Source organism: Bos taurus, chromosome 9 (genome assembly GCF_002263795.3).
Source record: "Bos taurus isolate L1 Dominette 01449 registration number 42190680 breed Hereford chromosome 9, ARS-UCD2.0, whole genome shotgun sequence".
Lineage (NCBI taxonomy): Eukaryota > Metazoa > Chordata > Mammalia > Artiodactyla > Bovidae > Bos > Bos taurus.
The window spans coordinates 44,596,008-44,619,368 of NC_037336.1; the positions used below are offsets into that span (position 1 = coordinate 44,596,008).

General features: G+C 41.3%; 1 protein-coding gene across 1 annotated transcript in view; it reads left to right on the top strand.

Annotated features, from left to right (window-relative positions):
• Positions 1-23,361, top strand: part of PREP (prolyl endopeptidase) — a 132,144-nt gene that overhangs the window by 19,834 nt on the left and 88,949 nt on the right. Inside the window, 4 exon segments of the mRNA NM_174772.1 lie at positions 6,228-6,361; positions 7,425-7,555; positions 10,347-10,556; positions 14,852-14,973. Of these exon segments, the coding sequence (NP_777197.1) occupies positions 6,228-6,361; positions 7,425-7,555; positions 10,347-10,556; positions 14,852-14,973 (597 nt within the window).

The following is a 23,361-nucleotide window of genomic DNA, read 5'->3' on the forward strand; positions in this document are numbered from 1 at the left end:
TTTGTTATGTTTTAGATTCCAGTATTTTCATATTTCAGACATTTTTGGTGTGTTTAAAACTACCTTGAAACATTTTGGTCCTGTGTAACATTTTCAAATTATGAAAGCAAAAAATTTCAATAGCTCAGAGAGTGAAAGAATCTACTAGCTAAAAAGTATCTGATGAACTCACCAAACAAGAAGGAAAAGTGAATCCATCTCTTGATGCCCTTTACTTCCTCTGTAGTCACACTGGGCTTTTAATGTTAAAAGATAAGCCTTATGGATTTGGGGATCTCACCAATTGGATTTGACATTTCTCGCCCTTGGGGTTTGTAGGGGTTTGTGGGACCAGGAAGAGAAAGGCACCTCCCTGGGTCAGTATAACGGCATTGTAGTTACAAACATGACCCAAACAAGCTTTTCTTGGAATTTAATGTTTCCTTTTTGGTCTGATCTGATGTACTGGTAATGTTTGTAAATGTTCAGAGAACACTGCAAAATATGGGGCACTTTTTTCTTTCATTTGTGGGGTGTCAGTTCCTAAGTGTGTCCTGTAAAGTACGTGCCTCCATTCTTCTATAGTCTCAATTTCTAGACCTGTTTCCTGGAGCAGCTGCCTCTCACTGTATTTGGCACGACCTGCCTCTAGTTTTTCATGTGATCACCCAGCCCTCTTGGCCCTGGGTCCTGCAGCCTCCCAGATGAACTTTGCCACCTCTTGTCGTCCTTTTTAGGGGTGTGTCCTTGCACCTGGGGAGTCATTTCTGAATTCTGCTACACTTCCAGCAAAGAGAGGGGTCCGGGTGCTTCCCCTTCTGACCTCCAGGATGCTCTCAGCTCCTTACACAGGACTGTACAGAAAACACTGCCAGTCCGTGCTGTGACACCAACCACTTGCCTTGATCATAGTTGCTTTAACCAGCACACTCATATATATATATGAGTGTTAGTGTTATCCGCACATGTTTGTGTGCATATGTATATGTACACATATGTATGTATACACATACATGTACACACACACACCTACATATATACCTCCTCGTGTATGTATAATTTGCAGCTAAAATTCCTCCAGGTTTGTGGGATGTAGGTAGCACTATCCCTGGTTTCACTCGAATGGTACCCGTGCCACAGTCTCCCAGCTGGAAGTCCCTCTGTCATTGGACTGCCTGCCTGCCCCATTCTCTGAGGCCCACTCCACCCTATCCTGGGAGTGGCTTTCCCTCTATTTGTTCTCCTAGAGCTTTTATCTTTATGCATGTGATTCATCTTTTTAATCCTGTATTGCCCATCGTGATGTTCTGTGTTGTTTTTCAGTCGCTCAGTCGTGTCTGACTCTTTTGTGACCTTCCCATGGACTGTAGCCTACCAGGTTCCACTGTCCATGGGATTTTCCAGGCAAGAATACTGGAGTGATTGCCATTTCCTTCTCCAGGGGATCTTCCACGTCTCCTGCTTTGGCAGGTGTATTCTTTACCACTGAGCCACCACAGAAGCCCTATGTTCATTATATACTTTATCTATTTAATAAGTAACTTATGCATCCTCTTTATTCATATACGTAAGACTTGTGCTCGTGAAAGGACTTGAGATAGTTAGTGGATTGATGTGAGGACAACTTGAAAAAAATTCTGGAAACAGTCAAGGTAAAGGCATCTCCAGCTCCCAAACTGAGCAACACTTTGCCAGGTAGCTGTGTTTTCTTTTTATTAAATTATGGTAAGAACATTTAACACGAATTCTGATCTCTTAATGGCATTTAATGTGTATAATATAGTATTGTTAACACAGTGTTGTACAGCAGGATTTAGTTGTCTTGCATAACTGAAACTTCCCTTTCAAGGTTTCTAATAGTTAAGGCAAAATGAAATGTGAATTGGATTTCTTAGCTTTGAGCAACTATTCTTAGAAAAATGTGTTCAGACTCATCCATAGCTATAAAATCTAAACTCGTGATCCTCTTTAAAAAGCTCAGCTGCTGGTGTCATTTCATGGGCTTTTGAGTTTCAGTGATTTTAATAATACCCTGGAGTATGAGTTTGGATACTGAGACTCCTGCCGGACAAGAGTAATTTAATTCTCCTCACCCTGCTTCTTTATCATCATACAATTGCTCAAGTTTTTCTTTTCATTATCCTTATACCTCTTCTTCCTTTCCCCAAATGTGTTCTAATTTTCAGACCAAGAAGTCAGACTGTTAAATCCATAAATGACCAAGAAGTCATTATTGGTATTCTTTGGGACCCTAAATTTCACAAACCCCTTAACAGAAGTTTTACCTGCACCTTCATGAAGAGGACCTGCTCATATTATAAAGATGCACATTATGATAGAACTTAGACTGTTAAGAACTTGAACATTGTTTGCATCTGGATATTGGAAGGGTGTCGTCTTTAAATATTGCTCTAGTTAAAGTAATTGACTAACATTTGTGGGTGACATATTGGATATAATGAGCCTGGTTATTTGGTAGCGTTGTTATGACTGTTCTGATGGTTTTCCGAACATTTCATATGAGAAAAGCCAGTGTGCCTGCTTTGGTGTGAGATGGATTCTGTGGCAGCAGTTGTGATTGTACCGAGAGACGCCAAGCAGCATAGAATCCACGGGTGAGCACAGTTCACCTTTGCAGGGAAAATTGACTAAGGATCTATGACTCCTGGATCCACTGTGGTCCTCCTAGAGCCAGGGTCAGGCCTAGGTGCAGCCTCATCCAAACACAAATCAGAAGGACTAGGGGAATGAAGGCTGCAGGGCTTCTTCCCCAGAGGACCCCCAGTAGAAAGGGCCCTTCTAGGACTCTCAGTCTGCTGGGTCTCAGGGTGGGAGCCCTCAGGAGCTTGAACGTTCTGCTGAGACCCTTCTAGTAACCAACCATCTGACCAAGATGTGAGCGTGGGCTTACCCATCTTCTCTCTCCCCACTCCCATTCCTCCCCTCTGTCCCAGCCCTGCTCCTTTTTGAGACAGGCCATTCTACATGGACTTGTCTCTCACCAGACTACTGCCTGAGCCTCCTAACCAGCTTCCCTGTTTCCACTTTAGCTCCCCCATTGTCTGTTCTCCACCCAGAGCAAGAGGAGCCCTTTAAAAAGGTAAACGAGTAGCAGGCCAGGAGTCAGCCTCGGGCACTGTTACAGTGACTGAAAGAACATAACTCTGGCTTCAGTGCTGTTGCTAACTCACTGAGTGACCTTGGCCAGGTGACCTTATTACCACCTGCCTCCACTTTCGTGTCTGTAAGACTGCACACCCAGGGTGACATGGAGCCAGCAGTAAATGGGGCTTGAGATGCTCAGGCTCCCACCTCCCACAGAGATGGTGGGGACAGACATTGCCGACAGGTGACCCAGCAGAGACAAAGACTGGGAGAGGAGCTCAGTGGACTGAGGCCAGGGACAGGAGGGAAGGTCATGTCAAAAGGTCCAGTTTACTTCACCCATGAAATCAGGTAATGCTTTTGCCTCCCTGGTGGCTCAGACGATAAAGAATCCGTCTGCGATGCAGGAGACCTGGGTTTGATCCCTGGGTCTGTAAGATCCCTGGAGAAGGAAATGGCAACCCACTCCAGTATTCTTGCTTGGAAAATCCCATGGACAGGGGAGCCTGGTGGGCTACAGTCCATGGGGTTGCAAAGAGTCAGACATGACTGAGTGACTAACACACCCACCCACCCCTCAACTCCCCCCCACCCTCAGAATGCTACACACACACTACACCCCCCGCAGAGTACCAACACACACACACACACACACACCACCTCACCACACCACACCCCCACTCCCACTCCACCCCGGAGTGCTGCCCCTCCTGGCTTTGCAGCTGTCCATCGATTTTGTAACTAAAAAGCAAAAAGTATCTTTGTGGACACTTCCTAATGAGATAGAGTGGGGTCAGCAAACTTCCTGTAAAGGGCCACATAGGAAATATTTTAGATGATGTGAGTCACCCAGGTCACTGTTAGGTTTTCCACCCTTGCCTGCACCCAGCTGTTAAAAATATAAAACCTATTCTAGGCTCGAGTACCATAGGAAAGCAGGCCATGGTGAGGTTTGCCAATCCCTCATGATAGGTGGTTGGAGTTGTATTTCTGTGGGACTCAGTTTTATTTTCTGTTTGAATGAAATGAGAAATGTGACGTGTAACCGTTTTATTTCTCCTGAATTGATCCTCTTGCAAAACTCTTGTTAATCACTGTAGTCATACCTCATACTCTTTCCCGCTTGTTTTCAAGCACATTATAAACCTTGAGTTTTAGAGCAGCTTTCTCGCAGCACAGAATCGTGGTTCTCCAGCATGGGGTCATTGCTTTGTGTAGGAGAGCCCATTTAAAGACCATTTTGAGCTGGGTGGGCCTTTAAGTCTGCATGGACTCTAGCAATAATGCATCTTTTGTGTGCCATTCCGAATATAGTAAGGTGTTCATTTCCTGAAGTTTTCTCGTATCAAAACGGTTTGCCTTTGCATAGACATTTGATTCAACCTTCAGTTGGGCTGATACATTTATTCATGCTTCATTTCTAATAGCCAGATGTGAATTATTATGAAGCCCGGATTTTATAGTATTATAAACTTTCTGACTGCTTAGTTATAAACAGGCTAAGCTTGGATACAACTGATCTGTTGTAGAAACTGTCACTTCCTCTGCCAGCATCTCCTGACCTCCTGAGGCTACCTCTTGCTTTTCTTCCAAACCATTATTGTCAATAAACTTACTCAGTGCCACCCACTTTCCAATTTTTTTTTTTTTAATACTCTATAGTTTCAACATTTAGCAAAGTTCTCAAGTTGACAAGAGTAGTAGGTCTTGGAAAAATTGTCAAAAACAAAATTGATAAGCTGGTGCCTGGGTATCTCTGGCTTGGTTAGATAGTACCTGGGTATCTCTAGCTTGTATCTCTAGCTTGGTTTCTTTATATCTGATATTTGGGGATCACTGGCTGCTGAGAAGCCAGGAGCCTTGGCCTGGGGTGAGTGCCCTTTCTTGACAGCATGTGATCTGAGCAGTGGAATAGTGTGTTCATTGAGAACAGATTCAAGAACTGGCTCTGCCACTTTCCAGCTGCGCAATGTTCGTCACCTTTTGAACTACTCTAAGACTTGGGCACCTGATGTGAAGAGCTGACTCATTTGAAAAGACCTGACACTGGGAAAGATTGAGGGCAGGAGGAGAAGGGGACGACAGAGGATGAGGTGGTTGGGTGGCATCACCGACTCAATGGACATGGCTTTGGGTGGACTCCGGGAGTTGGTGATGGACAGGGAGGCCTGGCCTGCTGCGGTTCATGGGGTCGCAAAGAGTCGGACACGACTGAACTGAAGACTCAGTCTCCCCATCCAGAAAGTTGGGCTGAAAAAGAACCTTCTCCATTGAATATGAGTTCTAAATGAGTTAATACTTGGTTGGTACAGAGTGCCATGTGAGTATTACTGTTATTTATTGAGGGAAAGTATGCTTTTGCTGATACATTTTTTCCAAAATCTTTTTTCCTGCTTTTATTGAGATACAGTTGATGTACAGCACTGTGTAAGTTTAAGGTGTACAGCATAATGATTTGATCTGCTTGTATCTTAGTTGACATCCATCAACTCATTCAGATAGGAAAAGAAAGAAGAAAAAAGTTTTTTTTCCTTGGGATGAGAATTCAGGATTTTATTCTAACAACATTTATATCTTTTAAAGCAATGTCAGTTATAGTCATCATGTTGTACATTACATACCTAGTAGTTATCTCATAACTGGAAGTTTGTGCATTTTGACCACCTTCATTCAGTTCCCACTTGCCTTATCTCCTTCCTGCCTCTAGTAACCACAAATCTGATTTTTCTATGAGTTTGTGGATTTTGGTTTTGTTTTACATTAGTCCACATATGAGTGAGATCATGCAGTATTTGTCTTTCTCCGTTAGACTTAATGTCCTCAAGTTCCATCCGTGTTATCACAAATGGCAGGATTTCCCACTTTTCTTATGACTGGATTACACTTGTCTGTATGTCGTCCACATTTTCTTTATTCATTCGTCTGTCAGGGGACACTTTGGCCATTTCCATGTTGTGACTGTTGTAAATAATGCTGCTGTCAACTTGAGGGTGCAGATGTCTCCTCAACATAATGTTTTTGTCTCCTCAGGATATAGTCCCAGGAGTGAAATTGCTGAACCTTGCTGGTAATATTAATGGATAACACTGCATGTGGAAAATCTTATATCTGACATGCTTTGTTCATTTAAATTTTCTCTCCAGGCTTTCGTGGAGGCCCAGAACAAGATTACCGTGCCGTTTCTTGAGCAGTGTCCTATTAGAGGTTTATACAAAGAGAGAATGACTGAATTGTATGACTATCCCAAGTATAGCTGCAACTTCAAGAAAGGGAAAAGGTATGTGAACTTGCTTTCATTTCATTTTCTTTTTGTTTTCCTTAAATTTTACAGTACAAATTCCAAACAACTTACCAGTTTATAAACATTATAAAATCAATTCATTTCTATGCTTGACTATGAAAATAGTATTTTTTTTTTGGTCTGTTGTCCACATTCTTAAAAGAAGGACTAAGAAATTTGGCAGAGATGTGTCCTAGGATGAAACTAGACTGTAGGAAGTAGTTGTTATCTTGTGGCTAGTAATTGGTGAGATAGCATGATTCATAGACAGCAGTGGGGATTTATTTGCCTCTAAAATTAATCCTCTTTGGCTTATGCTACATGAAAAGACTTTATTAGATGCTTTTCTTCCATCCAAGAATGGCAGTAGGCCAAGAGGGAGCACCCATTAATTCACCTCTCTTGTTCCTCTCCTTCTGACACTCACTTAAAACATAGCCTCTTGTTCGCCTTTTAAGTCTTTTTGGAACCACTACCACAGATTCACTTTAGAAATTATTAGACTCCCCCGACACAGAAATCAGCAAAGTATGCTCTGCATGCCAAGCCTCGCCCACCTCCTATTTTGCAAATGAAGTTTAAATGGCACACAGCCATGGTCATTTGCTTGTGTGTTATTCATGGCTGCTTTATACCACAACTGCAGGATTGAGTCTGTATGGTGCCCAAAGCCTAAATAATTTGCTGTCTTGCTCATTACAGAAAAAGTTTGCCCGCCCCTTGCCCTAGGAGCATGACTAAGGAAGGGAACTGGTACATTTTAGCAAATCTGCTGTCTTCTCCATTGAAAAGAAAAAGTTACTGCTTTACTGAATATCGGTTTTCATTTTAGCATATAAAGCAGCCTTTATTTAGCTGATGTGCAGAATCACAGTGAATTGTTTTAATACCTAAAGCAATTCAAGTAACAAATTCTAGGTACAGGGAGCTGGTGGGACCTTCCACTGTAGTCCCCTGGCACAGCCTATGTGCAATTGTAGCTTTGTATGTTGTTTTTCCTTTTGTTTTTATGTGTTTGGTTTTACTCCACAACTAAATAAAGACCGTCTCTATCCCCCAGGTATTTCTATTTTTACAATACAGGTTTGCAGAACCAACGAGTATTATATGTACAGGATTCTTTAGAGGGTGAAGCCAGAGTGTTCCTCGACCCCAACACACTCTCCGATGATGGCACAGTGGCACTCCGAGGTGAGGGCTCCGTAGCCAGGCCTGCGGGAGTCCTGGGGCCCGCGCTGACAGCTCTGATGTGGGTACAGTCGTCCCACCCTTGAGAGACCAGACAGAGTGTGAACCATATTGTGAAACAGAAGCACATGCAATGTCGGGAAAGCTGATTTCGGCACAGTATATTTAGAACACACGAGTGGTCACACCTTCTGACAGCATGAAGCAGAACTAGAGAATAATTCACACTGGACCTAAATTAGCTTCTAGGGCTTCTGGGATCTTGAAGTATCACCACCACTTTCTGTAGCATCTCTGCGACCTACCTGTATTTGGAAAAAAAATTAATTCTCTTCCTAAAGAAATTTAAGTTGTACAAAGAATGTTTTAACTGTACATGTAAAACAGGAAAGAATATGAAGTCTACTTCCTTGATAAGAAAAACTGATGAGTTTTAAAATTTAGTTGATTGTTATGATGTTAGGATTAAAAGTATAAAACACAATCTTGTAGAAATTAGACAACTTGATCCTTTGTCCCCTGAGGATGAATAAGTTTTGCTATATGCAAAAATATGTATTCAGCTGCTGTATGTCTCCTAAGTAACTTCCCCCAAAATAAACTCCAGAGTCAATAAGATTACTCCAGTTTTGTGCCATAAACACCCAACTTTAGGGTAAGAATATTGTCTATACACTGTATCTATCTATGATTTACAAATTGCACACTCTGAGAATCATCACTGACTAGTATTCTAGATGTTTAGTTGAGTTGGCTCAGCATATTCTATTTTTGAAAAAGCACAAGTGTAGATTCAGCCCTACAAAATTGAGCAGTTGGAACTCTGAAGTCCTGTAATCGATTAGATGGAAATTAAAGAGCCCTGTTTCAGCAGATGTGTGCAAAGACCCCTTTATAAAGTCAGTTAGTCATTTAGTGCTTCCTCTTCCTCTCCCTGACTAGGCTGTATATGTAAATGATGATCCTTAGTCTAATTAGTACTGAGAGTAATCATAATCAGTATTGGAAATAAGACGCCAGCAAGTTTATTGTGAGTATTCTTTGTTAAATTTGATCTTAGAGTTGTGAAAGAATTTAATACACTGATACTGTGCAGTAATATACTCTAAATAGAAACTCACTTCATTTTAACCAAAGTCTATCTTGCAACTCACCCAGAAGGACTTCATTATAACAGGCTCTTGTTTCTCACTTCAATAATACATTCCAAAAACTTTTTTCTGTAATGTTTGTCACATACAGGCCCCGATGGATAACATGGTAAATTAGACATGGAACTTGGTCTCAGTCTTTGAGTTTTCTGAAGACCATATTATTGGAGAAGGAAATGGCAACCCACTCCAGTATTCTTGCCTGGAGAATTCCATGGACAGAGGGGCCTGGCAAGTACAGTCCATGGGGTTGCAAAGAGTTGGACACGACTGAGCTGAAACTCCAGTACTTTGGCCACCTCATGCGAAGAGTTGACTTATTGGAAAAGACTCTGACGCTGGGAGGGATTGGGGGCAGGAGGAGAAGGGAACGACAGAGGATGAGATGGCTGGATGGCATCACTGACTTGAAGGATGTGTGTTTGAGTGAACTCTGGGAGTTGGTGATGGACAGGGAGGCCTGGCATGCTGCAATTCATGGGGTCGCAAAGAGTTGGACACGACTGAGCAACTGAACTGAACTGAGCAACTAACACAACAACAGACATTCAGATTCTTTTCATAGTGTATGATTTTTTAAAAATATACATTTTAAAGTCAAAATATTTTATTTGCATTTTCCCTGAAATTTTTTAAATTATATATAACTTATGCAGACAAAAAGAAATGAATATTTACTCCATTACTTTCTTGACCCTTTTCTGTATTTATATACATATGAGCCTGGATGCTTTATAGGAATTATAAATGATTAATAAATAGGTTTTATGAAATTTTAACTTTATTTTTCACTCATAGAAGTTCCTTTCAAAATAGTAGGAAACCTCTGAAAGTAGTTTGGTTTCTTAGGATGATTTTCAGCCTCCAGTGAAGGTTAGCAGACATCATAAGAGGATATCTCTGGTGCCTGGTGCCAAATATTACACATTCTTTATGATCATAAAAGCCAATGGAAACATAAATATTGGTCAGGAAGCATCCCACAGTGGTTAGGACGTTCAGTCTGTGACAGCCCCAGAGAGTGGGGCGTGGTGCGCTCGTCCATCTGCGGTGTGGCTTGCCTTATTTTTCACTGTCACTTTTGGAATATGCACTGCATGAGTCTTCACTGCAAACCCTCAGGCTTCATTTACCTGGGCTTTTGGTTGTCAGATGGTGTGAATGTTAATCCTTGCGTGCTAGCAATTCTCAGAAAATGAGGTCGGAAGGAGTGATTTCAAGTAGTTTGGAATCCATTCCAAAAATTAGATAATGGTTCTAGTTTAGTTCTGTTACATTCAGTCATTACTCTAGAAACAGTTTCCTTCCTCCCTTTCCCCTCCCTCTGAATATAAATAAAATATGCTGAAATCCCAGATGAGCTCTGCTTTTAAATGAGCTACTTATTGAATTATAGAAAATTTTAAATGGAAGCATCCTAGTGGTCATATTTGGAAAGGTTAGAGAATTTGTCCAAGGTCATAAGACAAATTCCTGCAAGTCCTGGGTGAGCCCCAGGATTCTCATTACCAGTTTCCTGCTCCTCCTGTTGCCGCTTTCTGCCTCCATATGTGATGGGAAAACCCTTGTCAGCATGGCGGACAGTGGGCAAGGCTGGGAGTTGAGTTCCCACGTTCACTGACAGTTTCTCATGTGTCCCTTAGGCTATGCATTCAGTGAGGATGGTGAATATTTTGCCTATGGTCTGAGTGCCAGCGGCTCCGACTGGGTGACCATCAAGTTCATGAAAGTCGATGGTGCCAAAGAGCTTCCAGATGTGCTTGAAAGAGTCAAGTTCAGTTGTATGGCCTGGACCCATGACGGGAAGGGGATGTTCTACAACGCATACCCGCAGCAGGATGGGAAAAGTGATGGTAGGTTGCGACTTGAGATGAAGCACCTTTTTCATGAAATGAAGTGTGTCTCCACATAACTTAGAGAAGAAGCTAGACCCTGCATAGAGGTTGCTTGGTCTAGAACCATGTTTCCTTGAAGGATGTTGTATCTGTTACCATTGTTGTGTAACAGATCTGCCAAAACTTTGTGGTTCACAATAATGACCATTTATTTTTGCTCGTGAGTCTGCAAATTGGCCAGGCAGTTCTGGGTGTAGCTGAATTCTGTCATGTACCTGTGATTAGCTGCCAGTCAGTTGAACATGTCTGGGGCCTCCATGATGCTCCATGTGGTCTCATCCTCTAGCAGGCCAGCCCGGGCTTGTGTGCACAACAGCTCTTCAAGAGAGAGCCGAAAGGCACGACCTCCTTGATGCCTGGGCTTGCTCCTGGAACATCACTTCACTGCTTTCTTTTGGCCAAAGCAAGCCACAGGGCCATTCAAGGGTAGGGAGACAAATACAGGGAATTGTGAAAAATTGGAGCCATTTTTATTGCAGTGTCTATTCTTCACAGATGTAGTCTCTCTCCCAAGAGGGTCATGGAGAAAATGGATTTTTTTAAAAAATAAAACCGACTTATTTAATGAGGTTTAATGAGTGATGATAAAGTTTTACAGTAATCACATCTCTTCCTCTCAGAAGTTGCAGGTCATCTGTTGGTCACATTTGTCTTGACACTTTTGTCCTTGTTAACTTCCGGGGCATGTGTTCTCCTTTTGAGTTGCACAGAGATCCTGTTATGTGCAACTGGTCCCCTTTTTTCCCTTCACCTCTCACCTTCCTAGGTAGGAAGGACACTATAGCTTGTACCTTACTGGTACAAGCTGTCAGCATCATCTTCTTTATGCTACTCCTTATTTCCATGTGGTGTAAAGCATTTTCATGTTGTCTTGGTTGGTCTTTACAGGTGGGTTTTACCATCTGTTTGCTGAAGATTTGGAGCTGGGGTGCAGGGTCTCAGTTACTTTTTGCAGTGTGTGGGCTAGCAGGAAGCAAGGCTAGTCCAGTGCTTTCTCCTGCACGTGCTGTCCCCTTGCCATGAATTGCTATATCGTTGGGGATACATGTTCTTTTCTCTTTTCCCCCCAGATGAGTTGGGAGTGAGTCTATTATGCTTTTCGTTTTTTTCAGCTACAGTTAGCTTTTGCTGCCTTTGATTAGATTACTGCAGTACCTTTTTCTTAGTTCAACCAATGAACTACAGGAGGAGTTAAGAGTAGGCTTCTTATTCAAGGATGCTGGCTAAAGAAAGCTCTCTGCTCTGTGTACTGAATTAGCTGCCTGTGTTAAGAGTGCTACTGAGTTAGAAAAGGGTTGTTTCCAAGTCCCAGGAGACCAAAAAAGTTTATCACTAGCTGTTTCTTGTTAGAGGACAGTGTTATTAAGTTAACTTCTGGAAAAGCATGAAAATTATTATTTAACCTCAACTTCCATTGGCAGAAATAGTTATAATTAGTAACCATGGTTGATTTAAGAAAACCAACATCTCCCAGCTGTAATTTTGCTGTCCTCTTGTCTGGAAGACCTCAACAGCCTCTCAGCTTGTGTGGTAGAGGACTTATTGAGTGAGGCTAAGCAATTCTGGTCCTGTGTTTCTTACCAGTGTTCCTAGAAAGCCCATGGAGAATCACCAAGTACTGTAAAACTTTTTTTTTTTTCATGTGATGGTATCCTTTTTCTTTTTTCCTTCAACATTTTATCAACCTTCAACATTTTATCAAACATCCAAAATCGGCAAATATGTGTGATTATTTCTAGGGTGATAATCAACTGATACTTAACCCTCTGTTTTTTTTTAAATAGACTTAATCTTTTGTTATTGTTATTCAGTATTTTTATGCATTATAAAAATAATCATCATCATAAGTCATTACCATCTGTCACCATACAAAGTTATTACAAATTGTTGACTAAATTCCCTGTGCTGTACATTGTATTCTTGTGACATTTATTTGGGAATGGGAAGTTTGCACCTCTAATCCTGTTTACCTATATTGCCCATCCTCCCACCCCTCTCCCCTCTGGCAACCACCAGTTTGTTCTCTGTAGCTATGAGTAGGCTTCATCTTTTAGAGCAGATTTAGATTTACACCAGAATTGAGTAGAAGGTACCAAGATTTCCCATATACCCTCTGTTCCTTATCCATGCATAGCCTCCCCCATTATCAACATCCCCACCAGAGGCTACAATAGATGAGCCTACATGGACACATCATAATCACCCCAAATCCATAGTTGACATCAGAGTTCACTCTCGGTTTGGGCAAATGTATAATGATATGCATCCAGCATTGTAGCATTTTCACTGCCTTCATAATCCTCTGTGTTCCACCTGTGCATCCTTCCTTCCTCTGCCAGTCCCTGGCAACCACTGATATTTTTACTGTCCCTATAACTTTGCCTTTTCCAGAGTGTCATATACTTGGAATCATATAGTATGTAGCCTTTCAGGTTGACTTCTTTCACTTACTAATGTGTATTTAAGTTTTCGCTATATGTTTTTGTGGCTTGGTAGCTCAGTTCTTTTTAGCACTGAATAACATTCCATTGTCTAGATGTACTGTAGTTTGTTTATCCATTCACCTCTGAAGTACGTCTTGGTTGCTTCCAAGTTTTGGCATTTATGAATAAAGTTGCTGTTAACCCCTGTGTACAGATTTTTGTGTTGATTTAAGTTTGCAACTCATTTGGATAAATACCAGTGAACATAGTTTCTGCATCTTTTATGTTTAGTTTTGTAAGAAACCGCCAGACTATGTCCTGAAGTGGCTGTACAATTACATTTCCACCAGCAATGAATGAGAATTCCTGTTATTCCACATCTTGGCCAGCATTTGGTGGTGTGATGTTTTCTGGGTTTTGGCCATTCTAATAGGTATGTAGTAGCATCTCCTTGTTTTAATTTGCAATTCCTTGACGCATGCTGCAGAGCATCTTTTCATATGCTTATTTGCCTGTATCTTCTTTGGGAGGCTAAGGTCTGTTAAGGTCTTTGGCCCTTTTTAAAATTTGTTTTCTTATTTTGGTCTTTGTTTTCCTATTGTTGAGTTTTTAAAAGTCTTCGTACATTTTGGATAACAGTCCTTTATCAGATGTGTCTTTTGCAAATATTTTCTCCCAATCTGTGGCTTGTCTTTTCATTCTCTTAACAGTGTCTTTCATGGAGCAGAAGGTTTTAATTTTAATGAAGTCTGACTTATCAGTATTTCTTTCATGCCTTTGGTGTTGTATCTAAAAAGTCATCACCAGACCCAAGGTCATCTAGGTTTTCTTCTGCGTTATCTTTTAGAAGTTTTGGGGGAGTTTTGTTTTGTTTTTTTTTTTTTTTTGGACCACACAGCATGTGGGATCTCAGTCCACCAACCAGGGATCAAACCCCATGCCCACTGCAGTGGAAGCTTGAAGTCTTAACCACTAGGCCACCAGGGAGGTCTCTCTTATAGGAGTTTCTTGATTGCATTTGCATTATAAAGCCTGCAATCCATTTTGGGTTAATTTTTGCAAAGTGTGTAAGGCCTCTGTCTTGATTCATTTTTTGCACGGGGATGCCCAGTTGTTACAGCACCATTTGTTGAAGGGACTGTCTTTTCTTCACTGTATTGCCTTTTTTCTTTATCAAAGATCCATTGACTTCTTTTATGTGGGGCTCTCTACTCTGTTCTCTTGATCTGTTTGTTCTTTTGCTAATACCACCCTGTCTTGATTCCGTGTAATAAATCTTGAAGTTGGGTAGTGAAGGTGCTCCAACTTTGTTCTCTTCTTTGAATATTGTGTTGGCTCTTCCAGGTCTTTTGCCTCTCCACATAAACTTTAGGATCAGTTTGTCCATGTCCACGAAATAACTTGATGAGATTCTGACTGGGATTGCACTGAATCTGTAGATCAAGTTGAAAAGAATTGACATCTTGACAATATTGAGTGTCTTCCATAAGATATTGAGTATATCTTTCTGTTGATTTATTCTTTGATTTCTTTCATCAGTTGTGTAATTTTTGTCCTATATATCTTATACATATTTTCTTAGATTTATACCTAAGCATTCCATTTGGGGAACTGCTAATGTAAATGGTATTGTGTTTTTAATTTCAAATTCCACTTTTTCATTGCTAGTATATAGAAAAGTGATTAACTATGGTATATTGACTTTGTATTGGATAATCCTATAACCAGATACTTAGCTTTTTAGATGCTTCTAGCATTGTCTACTGTGGGAAGAATAGATTTTCTTAAAATTGTCAGCTGCGTTTCAGTGTACATTTTTAACCCCTTCAGGCACAGAAACATCCACCAATCTCCACCAAAAGCTCTGCTACCATGTGTTGGGGACTGATCAGTCAGAAGATATTTTGTGTGCTGAGTTTCCTGATGAGCCTAAGTGGATGGGTGGAGCTGAGGTATTGTACTACCATGAAATTTTATCCACAAATAGCATCTGTCATGGATTGTGTATATAAATATTCTCTTTACATGGTGATCCTTATGGATAGTGGAAAAGAAGTTGAATATTCTTTTGTTAAAAATATTAGACCTCAAGTGTACTCTTAATAGCGAAGGTGATAAATCTTTTAAAGGTAATCTCAACATAAAAATCTCAGTACTAAAAGTAATACATGCTTATGGTAAAAATGTAAAAGTACAAAGTAATGCAAAGTAGAACATGAATATTTCAAAACTTGATCCTAATCTCAGAGATGAAAAGAGTTTTCGTCCAGAAGTCTCTTTTTACACAAGTGAGAGTGAGGGTGAAGAGTGTTTGCTTTTCTTTTTTATACAGCGGTGCTCTTCATGCTTCTTGTTTACTTGTTTTTACATTCAAAAGTGTGTCTTTTGGATGTTTACGCATCTCACAGATGGTTCATACCTTCCTGGTCTTGATAAGAAAGAGCCTCTGGTGAAGTGATACATCTTTGTAGTTACTCTCCCAGATTTTATTCTGCATCTTGAGAATCAGCTGTTAAAAAAACTTAAAAATGCTTAGAATAAGAATTAGGCTTTTGTCAGCTCATTTATATATATATATATGAAATATATATTTTTTTAAGATATAAAAGCATTCTCAATGTTTTCATATAGGAGGGCTATCACCCCATTCTTACTGGGAGTGAGCGATTCACTAGAAACTTTTTAGTCCATTGAGCCTCTTATGTCTTCTCTGGGATATAGTTAGAACTTTGGTATGAAAGGGCATTTAGATGTGAACTTCTGAACATGGGTCTGATTCACTGGGGGATAGAATAGGAATCCACGGTATTTCAGTCCTCATTCATTAATCCACTTTATTCCACATTGTCCTTTTATTTATTTTGTTTCTCTAGAACCATAGTTGGCAAACTGTTGCCCACAACTGAAATCTGGCCTGCTGCCAGCTTTTGTAAATAAAGTTTTCTTGGAACACAGCCACACCCCTTTGTTTACTTACTCTCTCTGGCTGCTTTCAGGCTATAATAGCAGAGTTGACTTGTTGCCACAGAAGGCCACATGGCCCAAAAAGCTGAAAATACTTTCTTGCCCTTACTAGAAAAAGTTTGCCAGACTTTAACACAGTGTGTTTACAGTGAATTTATAGGACTTATATATTATCACCTGAAGTTATGCCCTTCTTTCATGCTTTGTCTTCCCCACCTAACTTCCCATCCTACAAGCTTTTCTTGTATAGTTACTGTTGTCATTTTTCTCACATATTTGTTTCTGTGGTTTTTCTGACTCTGTAGATTATTATACTAAGTTTTCATCTTGGTCCAGCTTCTCCTCATACCTAAGGCTTCTGCATTCTGCAGATAGTAGGTGTTTATTTATAAAATGATATAAATTTGTATCTTCATTTGAGTAAAACAATTAGGAAGGTAAATATACTACCCCAGAAAATGTCATGTTAGTTCATGTGTTTCTTTTCACCTTTTGTGGGGAGAGATGTTGATGGAGAAACATTATAGCAGATGTATTTTAATAAAGGTAAAATTATTTTATTGATACAATGAAATACAACTAAAAGTAAGTTCCAGAATATTGATCTTAACAAATTAGTCTGAAAGAAAACAATCTTCATTGCAGAATACACATGTAACTCCTTGCTCACATCTCTTTACTAGCATTTAATTGAAGCAGCTAGTTTTTTTTATTTGTTTTTGTTTTTAAAAATCATGGTAAAGTATAGTTAACATAAAATTTATCAGTTTAATCATCAACTAAATTTATCAGCTTAATCATTTATAGAGTACAATTACACTAAGTGTGTTCACATTATTGCACAACCGTTACCCCTGTCTGTCTCTAGAACTTCTTCATCTTGTGAAACTGAAGCTCTGTATGCATTAAATGATAACTCTTCATCCCCTCTTCTGCCCAGGCCCTGGTAACCACCATTCTACTTTCTGTCTCTTTATATATTTGACTGCTCGAGGTACCTTGTGTAAATGTCATTATATAGAATTTATCCATTTGTGATGGAGACCTGGGTTTGATCCCTGGGTTGGGAAGATCTCCTGGAGGAGGGCATGGCAACCCACTCCAGTATTCTTGCCTGTAGAATCCCCATGGACAGAGGAGCCTGGCAGGCTGTCGTCCATGGGGTCGCAAAGAGTCGGAAACGACTGAAGCAACCGAGCACAGACTTGGCATAAGAGCTTCAAGGTTTATTTAGATGTTATAGCATGTGTCAGAGTTTCCATCATTTTAAAAAGTGAATAATATTCGATTGTGTACATGTACTACACTTTGCTTATCCAGTCATCTGTAAGTATGCTTGGGGTGTTTCCACAGCACGATTGTGAATAATGCTGCTATTAGTAGCCAGTTTTTAAAAATAACAGTCGAAACATATCGTATTTGCATTTAACATATATATGTATATATATATATTCAATTCTGTGGCTAGGCAACTGAAAGGAAAAGCAAATTTAAATAGTTTGAGTGATCCTTCTATCATTCACTCAGTAGGTATTCACTCTGTGTAGTTCATCTAGTATAATCTTTACCATAACCTTTAGAGAACAGTGATCATTTCATTGCATAGACAAAATAAAATACCTGCGAGTATGATTAGCTTGCAAATCTACGATTGGAATTGCCTGCTGGGTATGTTAGACCCACAGCCTGTATCTTCTTAATCAGCATGCCCTCTGCCTCCCTTGACAAAAGGTAAGAGGTCATGTGAAAACAGCAGGAATGACCATTTAAAGAATGGTAGTAAACGGAGAAGGCAGTGACACCCCACTCCAGCACTCTTGCCTGGAAAATCCCATGGACGGAGGAGCCTGGTGGGCTGCAGTCCACGGGGTCGCTAAGAGGCGGACATGACTGAGTGACTTCACTTTCACTTTTCACTTTCATGCATTGGAGAAGGAATGGCAAGCCACTCCAGTGTTCTTGCCTGGAGAATCCCAGGGACACAGGAGCCTGGTGGGCTGCCATCTCTGGGATCGCACAGAGTCGGACACGACTGAAGCGACTTAGCAGCAGCAGCAGTAATTGGAGAGCTGCATCTGTATTGCACAGAAGCAATAAATGAAGTTGTGAAATAGAAAAACAGAAATTCATGAGATGTGTCCAGTGAGTCCTGAGGAACTTTATACTGGATGAGCGCCCTGATGAGCGAATTGTGCAGAGGAAGTCGTAAGCAAACCGGTAGGCTTAGTAGACACAAACTGCGTGTAGATTTCATTAAGCTGTATTCCAGCTGCTTGAGGGATTTTGTTAGATGTCACCCTTTCAGTGGCCGGAGTGAGTTGGGCAGGTCCTGCTGAGAGGAACTTCTGGCTACATGAAAGAATACCTTCGTCCCTTAAACACAGATGCTATAGTTCTGAGCCTACAGAAGCCTGGGTCTACCCTGAATTGATGATTCAGTTCCAGGTCAGAAAAATCTAGGTTGTGCAAAAAGTCTCAATGTGGGAGTTTCTTGTACCTGTCAATGACGTGTGATAAATCCCAAGACAGTCCAAGAAACAGGTGTGCTATAGGCTGGCTGGACCAGAAGTACCATGCCTGGTGCAGAGCTTGCTCAGGGTGTTCACTGCACATGAAGCAGATGGTTTCCTAACAACCCCACCCCCAACTCCTTTTTTTAAAAATTTTTTTTTTTTGCTGCACTTTGTGACATATGGGATCTTTTAGTATCCTGACCAAGGATTGAACCTGTACCCTTGCAGTGGAGGCATGGAGTCTTAACCACAGGGCCACCAGGAAGTCTTCTAACAGTGTTTGTTTAGTGACCTGCACCTTAGAGGAAAGCAGTAGTCCCAATCATATCCACACTCCAAATGCACGTGCTGTGGTTGTTACTTTTATTTTTCAATAGTTGCCTTTTGTGTTAGTTACTCAGTCATGTCCAACTCTTTATGACACCATGGACTATAGCCCGCCAGACTCCTCTGTCCAAGGAATTCTTCAGCCAAGAATACTGGAGTGAGTTGCCATTCCCTTCTCCAGGGGATCTTCTGGAACCAGGGATTGAACCTCAGTCTCCTGCATTACAGGCAGATTCTTTACCATCTGAGCCACTGGGGATTGTCATTTTGAATCTAGTATTTTGTGAATACACCTAACAGCATCTCTCATTGGAGGATCCGTCACTCTAGTGACAGGGGTGGACTGGAGCACAAATCAGGAGATTTTAATTTTAGTCCTGTCTGTGTGGCCTTGGGCAGGTCACATCAGCTCTCCAAGTATGTTTTCATGGTGCTTTAGATTCTCCAGTGGCCAACGGGGGAGGAGTTAGAGAAGGGGAAGGGAACTTTTACTCCTCTGGAGCTGTTTGTCCCTGTCTCCTCGTGGCTCTCAGTCATGACTGGTGCCTGGCACCAGCTCTTTGTGGCCTCCTTTTGCAGTGAGATCCCCTCAATTCTGGGAACCTCTGGACTGTGGAACCACGCATTCCCTCGTGTGAACCTTAAATTCTGGCTGACCTTGGCCATCATCTTCCCTTCCCCCAAACCTTCTCCTCTCAGCAAAATTCCCTTGAGGTTCCTGCCTCTCTGCCGCCCCTGCTTTCCATCCTTTTTCAGCAGGGACCTTTCCAGGTGCCTGGAGCTACCTACCAGCTGCCCTCCTGGTGCCTCTTGTTCCAGGAGAACCCATGTCCACCGGTCCCTCCATCCTGGATGTGCAGGCAGTGTTCAGCACTGCCCTCCTCACCTGCCAGCCCAGGCCTTCTGCCCTTGGTCCCTGCACACCTCCAGCTGCTGGGATCACAGAACTGCAGCTGCCTTATGCCTCCTGGGTGTAACATGAAACATACCTGGCATCTGGCTTGGAGGGACAGTGATGTCAGTTATTATGTAAGGTAGACTGTCAGGTTTCTGTTGGAGGGCAGGGTTGTGGGAGGGTAAGAAAAACCATGTTTTAGAAGATTCTTTTGGACACCCTCCACTCCACCGCCCCACGCCACCCCAAATCTATTTTAAAGTGATTTGTAGAGCATTAAAAACACACATGCACACAAAGCAAGCATTTTGAGACACTTCTCCCAGCAGAGGGTGCTCTGGAGTATAGATTCTGAAAACACATCACATCCCTTTAGCAGGGACTAAAGAGAAAATGCCCAGCCTCTTTGTGATATACAGCTGAATCCTACACTGAGGACCTAATTCTGTTGTACCTAATTCTTGGGGGAAGTTAGGAACGGGGGAGGTTTGTTTTTTAACAAAGGTAATCCCTTGGGCTTCTCTGGTGGCTCAGTGGTAAAAAATCCTACCAAGCAGGAGATACAAGTTTGATCCCTGGGTTGGGAAGATCTTCTGGAGAAGGAAATGTCTACCCACTCCAATATTCTTGCCTGGAGAATTCTATGGACAGAGGGGCCTGGTGGGCTACAGTTCATGGGGTCACAAAGAGTCGAACATGACTGAGCCACTAAACAACAAATACTGATCTTAATGTTTATCACATGTCTGCATAAACCATCTTCATATGTTCACTGTGATCCCTAGTAATTAAGATATGCATATACAGCTGACTCTTGAACAGTGTGGGGGTTAAGGGTCCTAATAACTTAATCAGATTATTAAGTTAGTATCCTAATAACTTAAGAACTTTGTATATGTTGTTCCTCCATGTCCACTATTTACATCCACAGATTCAACCAATCCTGGTCTTTGTCGCACTGTAGTATTTACTGTTGAAAAAAATCCGTGTGTAAGTAGAGTCATCTTACTCAAGGGTCAACTGTGTTTGTGTACATGTTTGTATATGTTACACATATGTCAACGTGTAAAATCGTTACCTAATGCTTAACTCTTTGTGGGCATTCAGGATGTACATTTCTGTACTCCCTCTTCTGCTGCTGAGGTTCATGCACATAAAGATCCTGTAGACACTGGTGTGCCCAGCGTAGCCCTATAGGGCAAGCGCAGTCGAGTCCAGTGTTCCTCAGGAAACTCTGCCTCACCTGCCCCTTTCTTGTTGGATAGTTTTGGCCCTGAGCATTAACTGTTCGGCAGCTCTCTTCCTGGTCAACACAGTTCACGTATTTACTCCCCAAATACCTGGAAGCCCTTACCCTAGGTCCACCACTGTGCCAGGGTCAGGTGGTACATAGGAGCAGAGATGGGCAGGCTCTGGCCCTGATGGAGGATGTTTGTCTGTAGTAAACTACACTAAATAAACATTTTTAAGTTGACAGAGAGGCTTCGGGCGGGGGGTGATCCATGACGGACTTCCCATCATGTTCAGTTTGTGTGCCATTTTAAGGACACCCTTGTCCTCTTGACCTTAACTTTGGTGCTTGAACCTGAGGCTGCCAGCATATGTGCTGGTGGGTGACCCTTCACCCCTTGTGCTATCCCAGGGGGTGTACTTTCCCTGGCTCCTGAAGACGGATTCCGTCTGTTCATCTCAGGAGAAGCGGTCCTTGTTTCAGTCCTGGGGGTACTCCTGATCGGACCGTGTGTGTCCAAGGCTCACCACTCTCGTCCTCTCTTTCACTGGCATTGCACGAAGCAATAAGCTCCGTCATGCTGCTGGACACGCAGGGCAGAGCGTGGTGGGGAAGGCAGAAAGCCAGGAAGCCAAACTAAAGACCTGGATGTGAGAAAGGCTGCAGGGGGCACTGCTCTGAATTCATGAAACAGCTTCTGATGGGGGAGAATTGTTTTTGCCTTAGAAAATTGGATTTGTTGATCATCACTTTTCTCAGCTTCTCAGCTGCCCCCAACCACCACCCTACAGCTCAGTAGGGGAGAAAAGAGAACAGTCAATTCTTATATAACCAGGCTCATGTGCCAGAGAAACAATCAGGTAGATGAGAAAGAGTGACTATAACATGTTGAGACCTCCGTTGCCCATTTTACTTTGAATGTGTTTTCTTCTCTTAGAATGTTCTTATATATCTGTTTCTGGCATACGCAACAACATATTCTAGAGTGCTGGGGTTTCTTTCTTTTCTCCCTCCTTGCTGTGGTAGCACCCAGTATTGGGAAAGCTGATTTCAGGACTACCCATTAGAAATGTTTATGTCAGTGCTTATCACACTGCTTATAAATGACCACCCGGTGTGTCTGCTGCTGATACTGTCTCCTGTTTTTATAACAAATCCATAATGAGTCCCATAAATGAAAAGCTGTCCCTTTAGGTGATTAGTTTGACATTTGAAAGTTTTCCTAGATTATGTTTTGGAAACATACATAATATTAAAGATAAGTTGCTATGATTCACAACTACTATGAAAAGAATCCAAAAGAGTCTATGAAATAAAATTGATAGTTTTTTGCTCTGAGAGGAACATGGTTAGCTCTCAAATGCTATTAAAATCCATTGTCACTCCTTTTGTTAATTTCCCAGGCAATTTTAAGTCTCGCTGCTTTTCAGTGTACTTTTCTTATACATGCAATTAATTCTTTGTGGTAATATATAAAAGACTTTTCTCACTTTGAAAAAGTGCATGTACTTTCAAGTTATGAAAAAACTTCCTCCACCCTCTTCTTGTTGGTTTCTAAGTAGAAAAAATGATACATATTAAAGAAATGTCATGTCCGTGAAGATTTGGTTATTAACACAAGACTATGTAACCATGGAGTCCAGAAGCTCTAGCATAAAACAGTTAAGAGCTTTTTTTTTTGAAAAGGATAATAAGTTTGATGAAAGTCCACATATTCTGTATATATGTAAATATTAGTTATGTGTCTTGATGTTTTGGAAGACAGTTTTGGAGGTAATTTAAAACATTAAGGTTGAGAGTTTAAAACATTAAGAAGTGATCGTCTGTCAATTTTCTCTTAATAAGAGGTGCATGAAGAAAAGCTGGCTTATTCAGGTCATCTGGAAAGCCCAGCTGTTTTTTTTTTACTATATCGAGACTAAAAATAACCAGATTCATCTACTTCAGGATTTTTATGCTAGTAATAAGTTTATTGTTTAAAATACAAAGATCCTGTTCTCTAGAGAAATTGCTATTGTCAGTGTATTAGTTTAATTTAACACTTATTTTGGTTGATTTCCTATTTTTTTAAAAAAGCCTCAAATGAGCGAGTGGTAGAAATGCTGACTGCTTGTGAACACAGAGCAGCCTGACCCAGACTCTGGTCTGAATGGATCGCGGTGACACCTCCGTGAGGTGTTCACTCAAGAAATTCCATAAAAACCTATTATTTGGGGCTAGATTCCCTGAGGTTTGTCCTGGTTCCTGCTTATCTCTAAATTTCATGTTTGCTGGCAGCTGACTGTAGAGATTGTATTCCCAAATGTGCTGAGTCATGTGTGTGTTGGAACAGCACATGTGAATCTAACAGAATAAAGTATAAAATACATACACCATTGAATAGTTTGTGTGATGTTTGTGTGATGTCTGT